General features: G+C 31.3%; 3 protein-coding genes and 1 pseudogene across 3 annotated transcripts; all 4 read left to right on the top strand.

Moving 5' to 3' along the window:
• Nucleotides 1–590: 590 nt before the first annotated feature.
• Nucleotides 591–3,585, top strand: LOC125817324 (6,7,8-trihydroxycoumarin synthase-like). The gene is made up of 3 exons (XM_049496852.1): nt 591–1,162; nt 2,436–2,751; nt 2,977–3,585. The coding sequence occupies exons 1-3, from the start codon at nt 591–593 to the stop codon at nt 3,583–3,585; spliced, it is 1,497 nt and encodes a 498-aa protein (XP_049352809.1).
• Nucleotides 3,586–6,372: 2,787 nt separating this feature from the next.
• LOC125817315 (6,7,8-trihydroxycoumarin synthase-like) lies at nt 6,373–8,203 on the top strand (annotated as a pseudogene).
• Nucleotides 8,204–10,265: 2,062 nt separating this feature from the next.
• Nucleotides 10,266–12,132, top strand: LOC125817322 (5-OH-xanthotoxin synthase-like). Its single transcript, XM_049496851.1, has 2 exons — nt 10,266–11,150; nt 11,524–12,132. The coding sequence occupies exons 1-2, from the start codon at nt 10,266–10,268 to the stop codon at nt 12,130–12,132; spliced, it is 1,494 nt and encodes a 497-aa protein (XP_049352808.1).
• Nucleotides 12,133–13,765: 1,633 nt separating this feature from the next.
• Nucleotides 13,766–15,678, top strand: LOC125817319 (6,7,8-trihydroxycoumarin synthase-like). The gene is made up of 2 exons (XM_049496850.1): nt 13,766–14,653; nt 15,070–15,678. The coding sequence occupies exons 1-2, from the start codon at nt 13,766–13,768 to the stop codon at nt 15,676–15,678; spliced, it is 1,497 nt and encodes a 498-aa protein (XP_049352807.1).
• Nucleotides 15,679–17,246: the final 1,568 nt, after the last annotated feature.

Genomic DNA, 17,246 nt, shown 5'->3' with positions numbered 1-17,246 from the left:
TTAAATTTGTTTTTAAAAAATATTTTCAATTTCAACAATTATTTTCTACTCTAGTAAAAAGAAAAGAAATTTTTCAAAAACATTTTGCATTCATAAATCAAACACTAAAAAAAAATTTCGGAAAATATTTTCTACTCACCAACCAAACATGAGAAAATAAGTCAAAAATCAACTTGTTTTCCAAGAAAACATTTTCCTTCATACCAAACACACCCTAAATGATCATACTATGAAATTAGGATCAAACTACTTCCCAAAATATCAGAAGTGTGTAGTTGATGTTTATCCCTTTCTATCACTTATAAATAAATGCAATCTCTTTTTCTTCCTTTAAATTACAAATTTCTTTCTATTTGTCTATTTCCTAAATAAGTATTTTCATCATGATTTAAATTATTTTCATAGCCATTGATACAAAGTTCCACCTTATTTTACTGTTATTATAGTATTTTTATGTGAAATTTATTTCAAAATAATTATAGATAAAAATTTATTTCTTTCGTCCTCTAAATCAAGCGAGGGAGTACTATAAATGAAAGAAATTGTGGAAAATCTTAATACAAGATATAGAAGACTTTTCCAAAAAACACATGATGTTATTTCCACTCTTTGTAGCCCTTGTTATCATCATTATTCTCAGTTTCCTTCTTCCTAAAGCCAAAAGGAGTGGAAAAAACATTCTACCACCAGGTCCTTTAGGGTTGCCATTCATTGGAAATTTGCATCAATATGATAGTTTAACCCCTCATCTCTACTTTTGGAAACTTTCCCAAAAATATGGGAAAATCTTCTTATTGAAACTTGGTTCTTCTACTATGATTGTAGTTTCTTCAGCAAATCTAGCAAAAGAAGTAATGAAGACACAAGATTTAGCTTTTTGTAGTCGGCCTTCCCTTCTTGGCCAACAAAAGTTGTCTTACAATGGTCAAGATATTGCTATGTCGCCTTACAATGACTATTGGAAAGAAATTAGAAAAATATGTGTTGCTCATTTATTTAGTCTCAAGAAAGTGCAATATTTTAGTCCAATTCGTGAAGATGAAGTATCAAGAATGATCAAGAAAATATCCCAGCAAGCCGCCACTTCACAAATTACAAATTTGAGCAATATAGTGATTTCACTTTCAACTACAATAATTTGTAGAATTGCTTTTGATATTAGGTATGATGGAGAAACACGCGAAGGGAGGAAATTTGTTGAACTTTTAAAAGTGGGTCAAGAAATGTTGGCATACTTTTTTGTCTCTGATTATTTTCCACTCTTAGGATGGATTGATAAACACTCCGGGAAAATAAATAAACTTGAGAAGAATTTTAAGGATTTGGATGAGCTTTACGAAGGACTCATTGAGCAACATCTCAATCCCAATAGGCCAAAATCCATGGAAGGAGATATTATTGATCCTCTGCTCCAATTAAAGAAAGAAAAATCAACTCCAATCGATCTTACTTTGGACAACATAAAGGCTATTATCATGGTAATTATTTAACTACTCTATGTGTCAATTTTATATATTTTCTCTTGTCGGCTGTTAGCTATATAGTTAATTTTTCCAATGAATTAACAAGTTGAAGTGAAAATCTTATCAATTAATCCTGGTTAGATGTTAAAAATTGTATATAAGGAAGTCTTGTGTATTGTTATATTTATTGACTAGGAATTAGTACTCTGTCATACAACTAAGATTGTACTTTCTTGAGACTAAATAAATGAAGTAAGCAAAGTTTTCTAATTTCTCTCCAATAGTCATTGGTGAAAACACTATGTCATGACTATTGTAAGACAATTTTTGTTGGCAAAGAGTAGAGGGTCTACTACAAAATGCTAAATCTTGTGTCTTCATTACTTCTTTTGCTAATTTTGCTGAAAAAATTACAACTACTGGAGTAGAACCAAATTTCAATAAGAAGATTTTTCCATATTTTTTAGAAAGTTTCCAAAAATAGATATGAGGAGTTACACTATCATATTGATGCAAATTTCCAATGATTGGCAAATCTAAAGGACCTGGTGGTAGATTGGTATTTCTACTTATTTTGGTGCACCCGCCTTGAAACAGCGGGACCCGGTGGGTACAGCTAGTCGGGTTCGCAAAGCGACACCCGGAAACCACGGTTAAGAAAAAAAAGAAAAATGAGAATAATAGGAAAAGCTACTAAAAATATAAAGAACATCATGGTTTTGTTGTGTCACTGCCAAATGCAACTTCAAATGTAACCTATAAATAGATCTTCTATTGAGTTGCTTTTATACACATTTTTTTGTTCAATTGAATGTAGTGATATTTGAGAATGACATCACAATTTAATCTTAAAGATGTTTAAGTATGCAATGACATATCTCAACAAGCTACAACTTCACAAGTCACCAACTTGAGCACTATGTTATATTCACTAACAAGTACCATTATTTGTCGAGTTGCTTTTGGTATTAGGTATGATGAAGAAGCACATGAAAGGAGGAGATTTGATGAACTTTTAATTGCGACTCAAGCAATGATGGCAAGCTTCTTTGTTTATGATTTTTTTCCTTCTTTAAGTTGGATTGATAAACTTACTGGATTGACAGATAGACTTGAGAATAATTTCAAGAACTTGGATAATTTTTATGAAGAACTCATTGAGCAACATCTCAATCCCAAGAGGCCAAAATCCATGGAAGGAGACATTCTTGATCTTTTGCTTCAATTGAAGAAAGAGAAATCAACTACAATTGATCTCACTTTGGAGGATGCAAAAGCACTTGCCATGGTAATCTTGTATATTTATGTTAGTACATGTACTTTGAGTCTTTTTTTTTTTTTTTTGGTTTCCCACCTGGTGTTCGGAGCCCACATTGGTGCCTCAACTAAATCCGGATCACGCACTACAAGGCTCATTCGGGGTGGTACTCCCAACATGATTTTCTCCATACTTGTTGAGACTTTCTCATGAATTGACAATTTATGTCTTTTTTGTGTGTCAATTTCTTTGTAGGACGTGTTAGTAGCAGGATCAGACACAAGTGCGGCTGTAATAGTATGGGCGATGACAACCTTAATGAGGAATCCAAGAGCCATGAAGAAAGTTCAAGCGGAAATTAGACAATCAATTGGAAAAAAAGTCATTGTAAATGAAGATGACATCCAAAACATGCCTTATCTTAAAGCAGTAATAAAGGAGACATTACGATTATATCCATCAGCTCCACTCCTACTACCAAGAGAATCAATGAAAAAGTCTATACTAGAAGAATATGAAATTGAGTCAGGAACCACAATTTATGTTAACTTTTGGGCTATTGCAAGAGATCCCGAGATATGGGAGAATTCAAATGAGTTTATTCCTGAGAGATTCCTAAATAACGATATTGATTTTAAAGGACAAAACTTTGAGTTAATTCCATTTGGAGCTGGACGAAGAGGATGCCCAGCTATTACACTTGGGGTTGCCATAGTGGAACTTGCATTGTCAAATCTTCTTTATGCATCTGATTGGAAGTTGCCTTGGAGCATGAGAAAAGAGGACATTGATACAACTGTTAGGCCAGGAATTGTAATGCATAAGAAGATAGATCTTTGCCTTATACCTACAAATTATCTCTAGATTATATTCAAATACGGATATAAGGCGAGTTTTGTGATATCAATTGAAATCATGTAAAAAATAAATTATTCTCAAGCTAAACATATTTAGAATACATACATGCATGTAATAAGTTATTCTCATGCTAAACTTATCGACCGACTCTAAGTTATGAATTTATCTTTCTCACTCCACCTAGTTCTTGAAGGAACACCTTTATATTACGTAAATAAATAAATCTGTGCTACTGGTAGTAATTGTTGCATTTTCGCTACTAAAAAAGTTACTATTTTATCATTGAAATTTTCTACTGAAAAGTATTTAATGATTATTTTCATAAATATTTTAATTGAGTCACGAGAAAAGAAAAAATTAGTACTAGTATTTTAACACGGAATTATTAGGAAGCTTCTCAATATTTCAACATGATTCTATTTCCACTGTGCGTTTTAATTTTAGTATGCTGGTTCGATGAAAAAATATATCATATTTTTATGACATAAAATTAATTGAAAAGGAAGAAGCAACAAATGAGAAGATGGTAAAGCTAAAACTATACTGTAAACGTGATAGTTAATTCAAAATTGGAAAAGGCAATTACGTACCTTAGTCCTTAGTACTTGTTTTTTTAAACAATTCCCAGTGACTATCTGAGTGTGTTATACGTACCTTAGTAGGAAGGGAGAAAACATTCTCAATAATATTTTTATTCTTATTTCATATTATATCTCATATAAAATTATAGAAGTTTCATAACTTAATAAGGTATTATTGATAAACAAAATAAAAATGGCAATCAGATGCGTATTTAAAAGTTCTATTTATATTAATTTAAACCATCCAAATGACCTGTTAATTTGTGAAACACATCTTCACAAACGACCCTCAAATCATGGATAAATATCTTATGAGGAAAGAATCAAAGGAAGGACAAAATTGTACTCACAATCTTGATCAATAAAATTATGTTCCTTCATATTTTATTTGTGATTGCAATTTATTTTCTATCACTTTAAAATTTTTTGCAAATAAATTGTCACGCCCAGTGGGACCAAATCTGCTTTTCATCTCTTCTCTCACAAATCAAATCTGCAAATCTGAAGTCACAAAACCGCAAAGGTAGAAGAATGAGTTCAAGTCTCGTCTTTGAGTTTCATCAAGTCTACACTCCGACAAACCTTGAAGCATGGACATTTGTAGACATTGAAATTTTGTACAACTCTACAAGATGTGTTCAATTCGAGTATAGACTCTACAAAGTGTATTCAATTCCAATTAGGATTCTTAGAGGCTATTTAACCCTAGACCTTATTTCATGCCTATATAAAGGGCACTATATTCCCTTAAAAAGGCATATCAAATATTCCTCAAATTCATGGAATATTCATGAAGAGATCAAATCCAAATCATTCTAATTTGGGATATACGTCACTAATGACCCTCGAATCTTGGATAAATCTTAGGAGAGTAGAACAGAATTGTACCTGCATCATTTATTAATAAACTATTCATGTTTCTTCATAGTGGTTGATTTATTTTTCTATCACTGTAAAATTTGTTGCAAACAACATCGTCTAGCAACACGATGTATTTATTATCATAAATCCTTTAAAAATTATGAATTTAAATTTACTATTATAATTTTAGTGAATTTTTACCTATGAAGATATGCCTCGTAAAAAATATATCTGGATTCAGATGAATCCTTTGGTAAATTGAGCCACTAATCCTCATGCGGTATAAAACTCATTTTCATGACTTACATACCAGGTAGGTATCAGTTTACATCAATGTAATTAAGTACCTTAATTTTTAAAAATTATTTTTGGAGATTTCTTGTTGCAATTGAAAGAACTTAAGTGGTTTTCAGAGGTTGGATAGAGAAATTAACAAGTTGTGTAAAATATGATTAATTGATAGGTGGGGGTGGATCTAGCGAGTAGAGTGTCATTTATGAATTTAGGTGAATTTATTGATATCATTAAAATATAAATTCATAAATTTTGAATTTTGAATTCACCTTAATAATAATGAAATAATACAAGAAGGCAAAAATATGAGAAGTATAAAATTTGCATAAATTAAAGTGTTTGAATTCTGGCATTAAGATAGCTCGTATATAATGTAAAATAGCAAAAAAAATCATAGGAGAATTAAGGACATAAACCAAACCTCTCAACTATTCTAATTAATGGTCAACTAAATAAGTCTATTATTTTTCTAAAAATGGTAGCAGAGGCAGATCTAGATCATTAGCTACAGATTTGATGACGGGTACGTAACTGTACAAATCCAATGTCCTTTTTTCTCTTTAAATTATCATTTTCTTTATATTTATATGATTTTTCTTTTAATAATATTATCGCAGTTGTTGATCCAAACCCCCAGCTCCTTTCAGGGTGTGTTTAATATGGAAAAAAATGAATAATGTTTTTTAATATTTTCATATTCAGTTAATCAAAAAATTTGAATAATATTTTCTCTAAAAAATAAGTTTTTTTAAAAAGAGGAAAATAACTTTCTTAGTGAAAGTAGGAAGAACATATTTCACTAGTGAAATTCCACAGTGATTATGTCATCTGCCACCTCAACACACCTCATCACCCCACACCGATACTCCCTTCACCTCCACCTCTCATAGTATTTGTCAAAATTATATACAAAACTCCAAAAACAGGTTTCAAAAATGCATTTACCATAAAAAAATATTTTCTTTTGTACCAAACACACCCTTACTTTTTAATTATAAATAAAAGAAACAATAGAAAATTACAAGACATTTCAAGTGACTTTGCCATAAAGAAACAAATGTTGTTTCCACTCTTTTTAGCCCTTGTTATCTTCATTATTCTCAGTTTCCTTCTTGCTAAAGCCAAAAGGAATGGAAATAACATTCTACCACCAGGACCTTTAGGGTTGCCATTTATTGGAAATTTGCATCAATTTGATGGTTTAACCCCTCATCTCTATTTTTGGAAACTTTCCAAGAAATATGGGAAAATATTCTCATTGAAATTTGGTTCTACTCCAGTAGTTGTAATTTCTTCAGCAAAATTAGCAAAAGAAGTAATGAAAACACAAGATTTAGCATTTTGTAGTAGACCTTCTACTCTCTGCCAGCAAAAATATTCTTACAATGCTCAAGATATTGCCGCGTCACCTTACAATGACAATTGGAAAGAACTTAGAAAAATATGTGTTGGTCATTTATTTAGTCCAAAAAGAGTACAATCTTTTATCCCAATTCGTGAAGATGAAGTATCAAGAATGATCAAGGAAATATCTCAACAAGCTGTCACTTCCCGAATTACCAATTTGAGTAGTATATTGATTTCACTAACGACTACAATTATTTGTAGAGTTGCTTTTGGTATTAGGTATGATGAAGAAACACATGAAAGGAGGAATTGTAATGAACTTTTAAAAGTGACTGAAGAAATGTTGGTAAGCTTTTTTGTCTCTGATTTTTTCCCTCTCTTAGGATGGATTGATAATCTCTCCAAAAAATAAATATACTTGAGAAGAATTTTAAGGATTTGGATGAGTTTTATGAAGGACTCATTGAGCAGCATCTTAGTCCCAATAGGCCAAAATCCATGGAAGAAGGAGATATTATTGATCTTTTACTCCAATTGAAGAAAGAGAAGTCAACTCCAATCGATCTTACTTTGGACAACATAAAGGCTATCATTATGGTAATGAACTACTCCATTTTATATATGGTGGTGCTGGTAAATACATGCATGTCAGTTGCTTACACCTACCTAAACAATTAATCTTTCATTGGTTTGGTGTTAATACTCGATCATGTTGCTAAGTATTTTTCATGGTCACGATCATAATATAAAGAAAGATTTTTGTCAAATATTAAAAAGATGATTTTAAGTTTGTGGCATTACACATGTTATAGCTTGATTAGAAAAATATTTGAATAAAGATAAAATGAGAAATTCAAAGTTTTCGAATACATGAAGATATATTTTGTGGCAATGTTTTTATCCTCTTAATTTATCTTGTAGAATATGCTAGTTGGTGGAACGAACACTAGTGCAGCTACAATAATTTGGGCAATGACAGCCTTGATAGCGAACCCAAATGCCATGAAGAAAGTTCAAGCAGAAATTAGAGAATCAGTTGGGAAAAAGTCCATAGTGAATGAGGATGATGTCCAAACTCTTCCATATTTCAAAGCAGTGATAAAAGAGACACTTAGATTGTATCCACCGGCTCCATTGTTAGTACCAAGAGAGACAATGAAAAATTCCATACTAGAAGGATATGAAATTAAACCAAAAACTATAATTTATGTTAACGCTTGGGCAATTGCAAGAGATCCTGAAATATGGGAAAATCCAGAAGAATTTATACCTGAGAGGTTTCTGAATAGTGATATTGATTATATTGATTTTAAGGGCCAAAATTTTGAGTTGATTCCATTTGGAGCAGGCAGAAGAGGGTGCCCAGCTATGGCACTCGGTGTGGCAAATGTGGAACTTGTACTTTCTAATCTCCTTTACGCTTTTGATTGGGAGTTGCCTTGTGGAATGAAAAGAGAAGACATTGACACTAATGTTCTGCCAGGACTTACTATGCATAAGAAAAAACCTTTGTGCCTTGTTCCTCAAAATTATCTCTAGAAATTAAACAAGATCAAACTCCAATGTTTAAATTATTTAAAATATGTATGTATGATTTCGCTAGTTATCCATGTTTAATATGGTCATATGGTTTTATGACTGTTATTTTTCGTTTTAAACTTGTAATGGAGTAGTTGAAGAGGGGAAAACATTTTCACAAATATTTTTTCTTTGTTATTTCATATGTTCAATTATATAAATTTCCATCCAACATAATAAGGTATTATTTATAAATAAAATAAAAGCAGCAATCAAAGAACCATATTTTAAGAGTTCTATTTAAACCATCCAAACGACCCTTTAGTTTGTGAAACATGTCGTGTAGCAATTACAAGATGCATTAATAATCAGAATCAATAATCCTCTTATCTCTTGATACGACTGTGGATTCAAAATTAAACTTGATGAATTTGATTTTAATTTTTTTTTAAAAATTAAATTTAAAAATTAGAAGTACAAATTTAATATTTTAATTTTAGTGAATTTTCACATATTAAGATATGCCTCACAAAAAAAAACTGGATTCGAATGAGGGCTAGTTGCATCTGCCATTGATCCTCATTGTCTATACTAACACATGTTATAAAATTCATTTTCACGACTTATATGCCATGTAGGTATCAATTTACATCATGGTAATTAAGTACATGTAGAAATTAACAAGTTGTGTAAAAGTTGATTAACTGATAGGTGGGGGTGGATCTAACTAGTTATAACTAGAGCGTTGTATATAAATTTACATGAATTTAACTTGAAGATTATTAAAAAAATAATTCATAAATTTTAAATTTTGAGTTCGCCTATTAATCACTTAATTAATAAGTGGTAAACATCTTCCTTTCACTAATAATTAACTTTGTGCAAAACAATATTATATATTTTAAAAAAAATAAAATTCTTATCCTTAAGACTTTTATAAACCCTCATGGAGCCATGGTGGGAGGAGGTTTTAAGGAAAAAGGTTGGCATTAATCCTTACCTCGTATATTCTAAAATAGCAAAAAAATTCATAGGAGAAGGACAAAAACCAAACCTCTTCTATCCTAATGGTCAACTAAAAATATAAAAAATGCATGTAAAAAGAGTTTTTTTTTAAAAAAAATCATGTAAGGACAAAGGCGTGGGGCCTATGGCCTTACAAGGCGCAGACAGACTTGCTTTGTCTGCTTGCGCCTTCTAAGGCGCATAGGTGCCCGTGCCTTGCTACCCTAATTTAAACGATTTCCAACCTATCGTTTAAATGTTGCCCTTTTGATTTCAAACTTATTTTTGTTTTCCTTTTGTAATTTTTGGTCAATTTTTTTTACCCTTTTGGCTCTAGACTCTATAGAAGTATACACTCCACAATTGCAACACCAAGTGCATTGTCTGCAGAGACCATTGCCTTTATTATCCCAGCTCAAGCACACAAAATATTTCTCAAGAAGTAAATTGATCTCTTATAGATATTTGACTTTAAAAAATGATGAATTTAAATTTACTATTTTATTATAGTGAATTTTTACATATTAAAATATGCCTTGTACAAATTATAACTAGATTCGGATGAACCCGTTGGCTAGCTGCATTTACCACTGGTCCCCATTGTCTATATTGACACATGCTATAAAACTCATTTTCATGACTTATATATATATGCAGGTAGGTATCAATTTTGAATTAATGTTTTGGAGATTTCTTGTTGCAATTGAAAAAAATTAAGTGATTTTCAGAGATTTGAGAGGGAAATTAACAAGTTGTGTAAAGATGATTAAGTGATAGATGGGGTGGATCTTGCTATATATAGTAGAGTGTCATTTATGAATTTATGTAATTTAATTTGAGATTATTAAAAAAATAATTCATAAATCTTTTTGTATCCATCTCAATAATAATAATGAATAATACAAGAAGACAAAATATGAGAAGTATAGTATTTTCCATGAAAAACCATTATCCTTCGTGCCAAAAAAGCCCTTACTTGTTAATTAGTATAAATGAAAGAAACAGCATAAAATTTTAATACAAGACATAAAGTGACTTTGCAGTACAAAATTTTAATATTGCCAAAAAAAAATAAAAAATATGTTCTTTCCATTCTTTGTAGCCCTTGTTATCATCATTATTCTCAGTTTTCTTCTTCCAAAAGTAAAAAAGAAAGAAAAAAACATCCTGCCACCAGGTCCTTTAAGGTTACCATTCATTGGAAATTTGCATCAGTTTGATGGTTTAACCCCTCATATCTATTTTTGGAAACTTTCCAAGAAATATGGAAAAATATTCTTATTGAAACTTGGTTCTACTCCAATAATTGTAGTTTCTTCAGCAAAATTAGCAAAAGAAGTAATGAAAACACAAGATTTAGCATTTTGCAGTAGACCATCTATTTTGGGCCAGCAAAAATTATCTTACAATAATCAAGATATTAACACTTCACCTTACAATGACCACTGGAAAGAGCTTCGAAAAATATGTGTTGGTCATTTATTTAGTCTAAAAAAAGTACAATCTTTTATTCCAATTTGTGAAGATGAAGTATCAAGAATGATCAAGGAAATATCTCAACAAGTTGTAACTTCCCGAATTACTAATTTGAGTAGTATATTGATTTCACTAACGACTACAATTATTTGTAGAGTTGCTTTTGGTATTAGGTATGATGAAGAAACACACGACAGGAGGAATTTTAATGAACTTTTAAAACTGACTGAAGAAATGTTGGCAGGCTTTTTTGTCTCTGATTATTTTCCTCTCTTAGGATGGATTGATAAACTCTCCGGAAAAATAAATAAACTTGAGAAGAATTTTAAGGATTTGGATGAGTTTTATGAAGGACTCATTGAGCAACATCTCAATCCCAATAGGCCAAAATCCATGGAAGGAGATATTATTGATCTTTTGCTACAATTGAAGAAGGAGAAATCAACTCCAATTGTTCTTACATCGGACAACATAAAGGGTATAATCATGGTAACGAACTACTTCATTTGTATCTATTTTATATGACGGTACTGATAAAAAATAAATAAATATATATATATATTTGCTTACATCGACTGCTTACACCTAGCTAAACAGTTAACCTTTCATTGGCTTGGTGTTAATTGTTTCATGTGGCTAGTGTTTTATGGTTATATTTGTGGCATGATTACAATACAAAGAAAGTTTTTTATCAAATATTAAAAAATGCCTTTAAATTTGTGGCATTACACATGTCATAACATTTTATGATTATTTTATTTGAAAAATATTTTAATATAAATAAAATGAGAAATACAAAGTTTTTGAATACATGAAGATATAGTTAGTGGCTATATTTTTATCCTCCCATTTTCTCTTGTAGAATATGCTAGTTGCTGGAACGGACACTAGCGCAGCTACAGTAATTTGGGCAATGACAGCCTTGATGGCAAATCCAAATGCCATGAAGAAAGTTCAAGCAGAAATTAGAGAATCGGTTGGGAAAAAGTCCATAGTGAATGAAGATAACGTCCAAAATCTTCCATATTTTAAAGCAGTGATAAAAGAGACATTTAGATTGTATCCAGCAGTTCCATTGTTAGGAGCAAGAGAGACGATGAAAACTTCCATACTAGAAGGATATGAAATTAAACCAAAAACTATAGTTTATGTTAACGCTTGGGCAATTGGAAGGGATCCTGAAATATGGAAAAATCCAGAAGAATTTATACCTGAGAGGTTCTTCAATAATGATATTGATTTTAAGGGACAAGATTTTGAGTTGATTCCATTTGGAGCAGGTAGAAGAGGGTGCCCAGGTATAGCACTTGGTGTGGCAAACGTGGAACTTGTACTTTCCAATCTTCTTTACACTTTTGATTGGGAGTTGCCTCGTGGGATGAAAATACAAGACATTGACACTGATGTTTTGCCTGGAATCATACCACATAAGAAAAAACCGTCGTGCCTTGTTCCTAGAAATTATCACTAGAAATTGAACAAGACCAAACTCCAGTGTTTAAATTAGTTTAATATGTATGTATAACTTTGTTAGTTATCCATGTTTAATATGGTCATATGGTTTTATGTCTGTCACTTTTTGTTATAAACTTGTAATGGAGTAGTTGTTTCAATAAAATCTCTCTTCTAGTTCCAAAAGATATCCGGAAAAATGAAAAGAAGAGCATTTTTCTTATGCGTAATAATTCCAAGTAAAATGTCTGTTATCTTTATCACAAAAGTTAATTTCCAATCAAATGCATATAAAAGCATAAGCTCTAGTACTGTTTCAACACCAAGTGCAATACCTGTGGAGAACATTATTGCCTTTATTGTCACAGCTCAAGCACACGCGACATATATTGTTTGTTTTGGCCAAACACGCCTTACGACTATACTCCTTCTTCAGAAAGTTGTAGGTGAGGTTTGTCCTACTACCTAACTAAGGTAATATCATTCATAGCCCAATTGAAAAACATGTATTATATACATTGCCTAATAACACTCATATATTTCTTCCTTGGCTATGCCATCACTGGGCCCAAAAACTGTACATACCATATGAACTTATGTTATTCTTTATAAATTTTCTTACTTTTCTCCTCCATTCCGACCGATGTGAGATTCCAATATATTGTAACCTTTACCCCTTCTTCCTAATTTAATTTTGAATTTCTTTTCCTTGACCATGTATTAACTCAAATATTTGGACCCAAACTAAAGCTTTGATATTTTTGAGTTTATCAATCCCTTCCCCTTCTAATAGGAAACAATATCAATTATTTATTCAGTTGTCAAATTGCCTTTGTCTAACTAATGCTATGAAATCATTGGTGAGATAAATATCTAGATAATATGGAAACAAATTGATTGATAGAGGAGGAAAAATCATTTTCAGGCTTTAATGATTGTGGCCTGTGAATTTTCCTGTGTCACTTTCATGAATATTAAAGAATCAAACTACCTCCTAAAATATCAAAAGTATAGTCTATCACTTATAAATGCAATGTCAGTTTTTTCCAGCTTTAAATGACAAATTTCCTTCTATTTTCATTTTTTAAATATTATCACAGCCCCTGATCCAAAGTCCCAGCTTCGATTACTGTTATTCTTTGTTTTAGTTACTATTTGAATAGTTAAATAATATATTATTTTGTTCTTGATTGACATATTTTTACATGCATTCTCATTTGTAATATTATCATGGAGTGTATTACAAACTCTGTGGTGATCAGAAAATACTTAGTTCTCTCTAGCTCTTATTTTCTTCATGCTTGTTAGGTAATAGAAGTTAGGTACATCATTAAGATTAGTAAGATAAGGCCTAGCCCCCCTTGCTTGTACTTGTCCTTGATATTTTTTATGTTTAATAAAAGGTTGCTAGACACTATCAAGTGGTAAATTTGCTTTAAAAAAAATATTGTGACTTGTAGAATTTTTATGTAATTTTTAAAAAATAAAGATTTTATGTTCGAATTCACACTGAACAATAGTTTGTTTGATATCGTACTACGAAGTCAAACCAAACAAATTAAAACAGAAAGAGTACTATAAATGAAAGAAATCGTAGAAAATCTTAATACAAGATATAGAAAACAGGTGACTTTTTCCAAAAAAAAAAACACATGATGTTCTTTCCACTCTTTGTAGCCCTTGTTATCATCATTATTCTCACTTTTCTTATTCCTAAAGCCAAAAGGAATGGAAAATGCATTCTACCACCAGGCCCTTTAGGGTTGCCATTCATTGGAAATTTGCATCAATATGATAGTTTAACCCCTCATCTCTACTTTTGGAAACTTTCCAGAAAATATGGAAAAATATTGTCATTGAAACTTGGTTCTTCTACTATGGTTGTAGTTTCTTCAGCAAATCTAGCAAAAGAAGTAATGAAGACACAAGATTTAGCTTTTTGTAGTCGGCCTTCCCTTCTTGGCCAACAAAAGTTGTCTTACAATGGTCAAGATATTGCTATGTCGCCTTACAATGACTATTGGAAAGAAATTAGAAAAATATGTGTTGCTCATTTATTTAGTCTCAAGAAAGTGCAATATTTTAGTCCAATTCGTGAAGATGAAGTATCAAGAATGATCAAGAAAATATCCCAGCAAGCCGCCACTTCACAAATTACAAATTTGAGCAATATAGTGATTTCACTTTCAACTACAATTATTTGTAGAATTGCTTTTGGTGTTAGGTATGATGAAGAAACACCCGAAGGGAGGAAATTTGATGAACTTTTAAAAGTGACGGAGGAAATGTTGGCAGGATTTTTTGTCTCTGACTATTTTCCCCTTTTAGGATGGATTGATAAACTCTCCGGAAAAATAAATAAACTTGAGAAGAATTTTAAGGATTTGGATGAGTTTTATGAAGGACTCATTGAGCAACATCTCAATCCCAATATGCCAAAATCAATGGAAGGAGATATTATTGATCTTTTGCTTCAATTGAAGAAAGAAAAATTAACTCCAATCGATCTTACTTTGGAAAACATAAAGGCTATTATCATGGTAATAATGACTAATGAACTATTCTCTTTATGTCTATTTTATATATTTGCTCTAGCCGACTGCTTACACCTAGCTAAACAGTTAACCTTACGAATGAATTAAGAAATTGAAGTGAAAATTCATATCAATTAATCATTAGTTAGATGTTGAAAGTTGTATATAAGCAAGTCTTTTGTATTGTTATATATATATTTATTGACTTGGTATTAACACTCTGTCATACAACTAAGTTTTTTCCTTAGTCACGTTTGTGACACAATCATAATATAAAGAAACTTTGTTGGTCAAATATCAAGAAGTGCCTTTTTAAACTTGTAATATTACACATGTTATAACATTTTCTGATATGATTAGGAAACAATTTCAATTGATATGAAATGTTGCATTTAATTTTATCCTCACACTTTCTCTTGTAGAATATGCTAGTTGGTGGAACGGACACGAGTGCAGCTGCTGTAGTTTGGGCAATGACAGCCTTGATATCTAAACCAAATGCCATGAAGAAAGTTCAAGCTGAAATTCGAGAAATGGTTGGTAAAAAGTCCGTAGTGAATGAAGAAGACATCCAAAATCTTCCATATTTTAAAGCAGTGATAAAAGAAACATTTAGATTGTTTCCACCAGGTCCATTGTTAATAGCAAGAGAGACGATGCAAAATTCCATACTAGAAGGATATGAAATTAAACCAAAAACTATAGTTCATGTTAATGTTTGGGCTATTGCAAGGGATCCTGAAATATGGGAAAATCCAGAAGAATTTATACCTGAGAGGTTTCTGAATAGTGATATTGATATTAAGGGGCAAAATTTTGAGCTGATTCCATTTGGAGCAGGCAGAAGAGGGTGCCCGGCTATGGCACTCGGTGTGGCAACTGTGGAACTTGTACTTTCCAATCTTCTTTACGCTTTTGATTGGGAGTTGCCTTGTGGAATGAAAAAAGAAGACATTGACACAGATGTTTTGCCTGGACTTGCAATGCGTAAAAAAGAACCTTTATGCCTTGTTCCTAGAAATTATCACTAGAAATTAAACAAGACCAAACTCCAATGTTTAAATTAGATATCCATGTTTAATAATATGGTTGTATGGTTTTATGTCTGTCATTTTTCGTTATAAACTTGTAATGGAGTTGTTGTTTCAATAAAATCTCCCTTCTAGTTTCAAAGGATGTCGCGGAAATTTGGTAGTTAATTTACTAATTCTCTAAGAATTAAATTAACATGGGGATTCTCGCTTCCTGTCCAGTGCAATAGTAATAATGAAATCTATAACCTCTATTGTTGCAATCAAATGTATATTATAAACTCTATTGTTGCAACACCAAGTGCAATACGTGCAAAAACCAGTGTCTCTTTTTGCCAAAAAGCATACTTACCGATTCAACTTGTGTTATCCCTTATAAAGTTTTTTACTTTACTTTTGTTTGGACCGAAATAATTAAGTGTCATGCATAAGCTACCAAAGCAAACCTCGAAACACCATGAGTAAGAATATAAACTAGAAATATACCAAAAGACACAAATCTTTAACATGGTTCGATGAATCGACTTATGTCCAAAGAGGAGATGAGCAATCTACTATATACATATGAGAGTACAAAATTTAAAGAGAAATAACCTCACCCATTCACGCGTAATATAAAGAGGTTCATACAAGTGATAACGTATCACTTATGTCCCACAAATTCTCCCCCATAGACAATACTTTCAAAGGCTTTAGGACTACATTATGAATGCTATTGTGTTAGAATGAATGTTCCTGTATTTATAGAGTCATAAATTTTTTCCTACAAGAAAAGGACTAGCCAAATATGAAGACTTTGTGTTTTCTTTTTAAGAAAAGGAAAATCCATTTATGATAAGAAATTCAGGGCAGTTAATATATACCTGACAACTCTCTTATTTTGATACAAAATTTAATTTAGAATTCTTTTTTCTAGACAATGAATGAATACAAAAATTTTAGACGTAAATTAAAGCTTCGAAATTCCGTTATCAAATTCCTTTGTCTAATTCTATGTAATTATAATTATAGGTGAGACATTTATCTAGACAATGTGGAAAAAATTGATAAAGGACGAACAGTCGTTTTTCAAGCTTTAAATATTGTCGCCTGTGAACTTTCCTGCGTAACTTTCATGAAAATCACCATACAAAAAAGAAAAAACAAAGTTTAGAATTTTAAACTAAGGGTGTGTTTGGTATGAAGGAAAACATTTTCCGGAAAATGTTTTTTAATTTTCTCATGTTTGGTTGGGTTAAATGTTTCGGAAAATGTTTTCCAAATCAACTCATTTTCCTCAAATTTAAGGAAAATGACTTCCCTTCAAAACTTAAGGAAAACATTTTCCAAAACTCTCTTCCAACTTCCAATTAAAAAAAAAATTGTTGAAAAAATTAATTTATTTGGTCCCTACCCTCAAACCACCCCCAAAAAAATAATAATTTAAAGTTTGTTTTTAAATTCAATATTTTTACCCCACCCTCACCCCTACCCCCACCCCCTACCACCACCCCTCCCAAAAAAATATTAAAAGTTGTTTTTAAAAGATATTGCTAATTTCATTTTTTTATTTTTTTACACCCCTCACC

The sequence above is a fragment of the Solanum verrucosum genome, unplaced genomic scaffold (assembly GCF_900185275.1).
Source record: "Solanum verrucosum unplaced genomic scaffold, falcon-dt-bn FXZP01000712.1, whole genome shotgun sequence".
Taxonomy (NCBI): Eukaryota; Viridiplantae; Streptophyta; class Magnoliopsida; order Solanales; family Solanaceae; genus Solanum; species Solanum verrucosum.
The sequence above is the reverse complement of the archived record's forward strand: the minus strand, read 5'-3'. Positions and strand labels throughout refer to the sequence as shown.

What these genes read in the sequence shown, in the direction of transcription:
- LOC125817319 (XM_049496850.1), top strand. Translation starts at nt 13,766, where the DNA reads ATGATGTTCTTTCCACTCTTTGTAGCCCTTGTTATCATCATTATTCTC. An exon ending in ACATAAAGGCTATTATCATG is followed by an intron (nt 14,654 to 15,069) that starts GTAATAATGACT and finishes TTTCTCTTGTAG; the next exon opens with AATATGCTAGTTGGTGGAAC.
- LOC125817322 (XM_049496851.1), top strand. Translation starts at nt 10,266, where the DNA reads ATGTTCTTTCCATTCTTTGTAGCCCTTGTTATCATCATTATTCTCAGT. An exon ending in ACATAAAGGGTATAATCATG is followed by an intron (nt 11,151 to 11,523) that starts GTAACGAACTAC and finishes TTTCTCTTGTAG; the next exon opens with AATATGCTAGTTGCTGGAAC.
- LOC125817324 (XM_049496852.1), top strand. Translation starts at nt 591, where the DNA reads ATGATGTTATTTCCACTCTTTGTAGCCCTTGTTATCATCATTATTCTC. An exon ending in AGAATTGCTTTTGATATTAG is followed by an intron (nt 1,163 to 2,435) that starts GTATGATGGAGA and finishes TTTTGGTATTAG; the next exon opens with GTATGATGAAGAAGCACATG. An exon ending in ATGCAAAAGCACTTGCCATG is followed by an intron (nt 2,752 to 2,976) that starts GTAATCTTGTAT and finishes ATTTCTTTGTAG; the next exon opens with GACGTGTTAGTAGCAGGATC.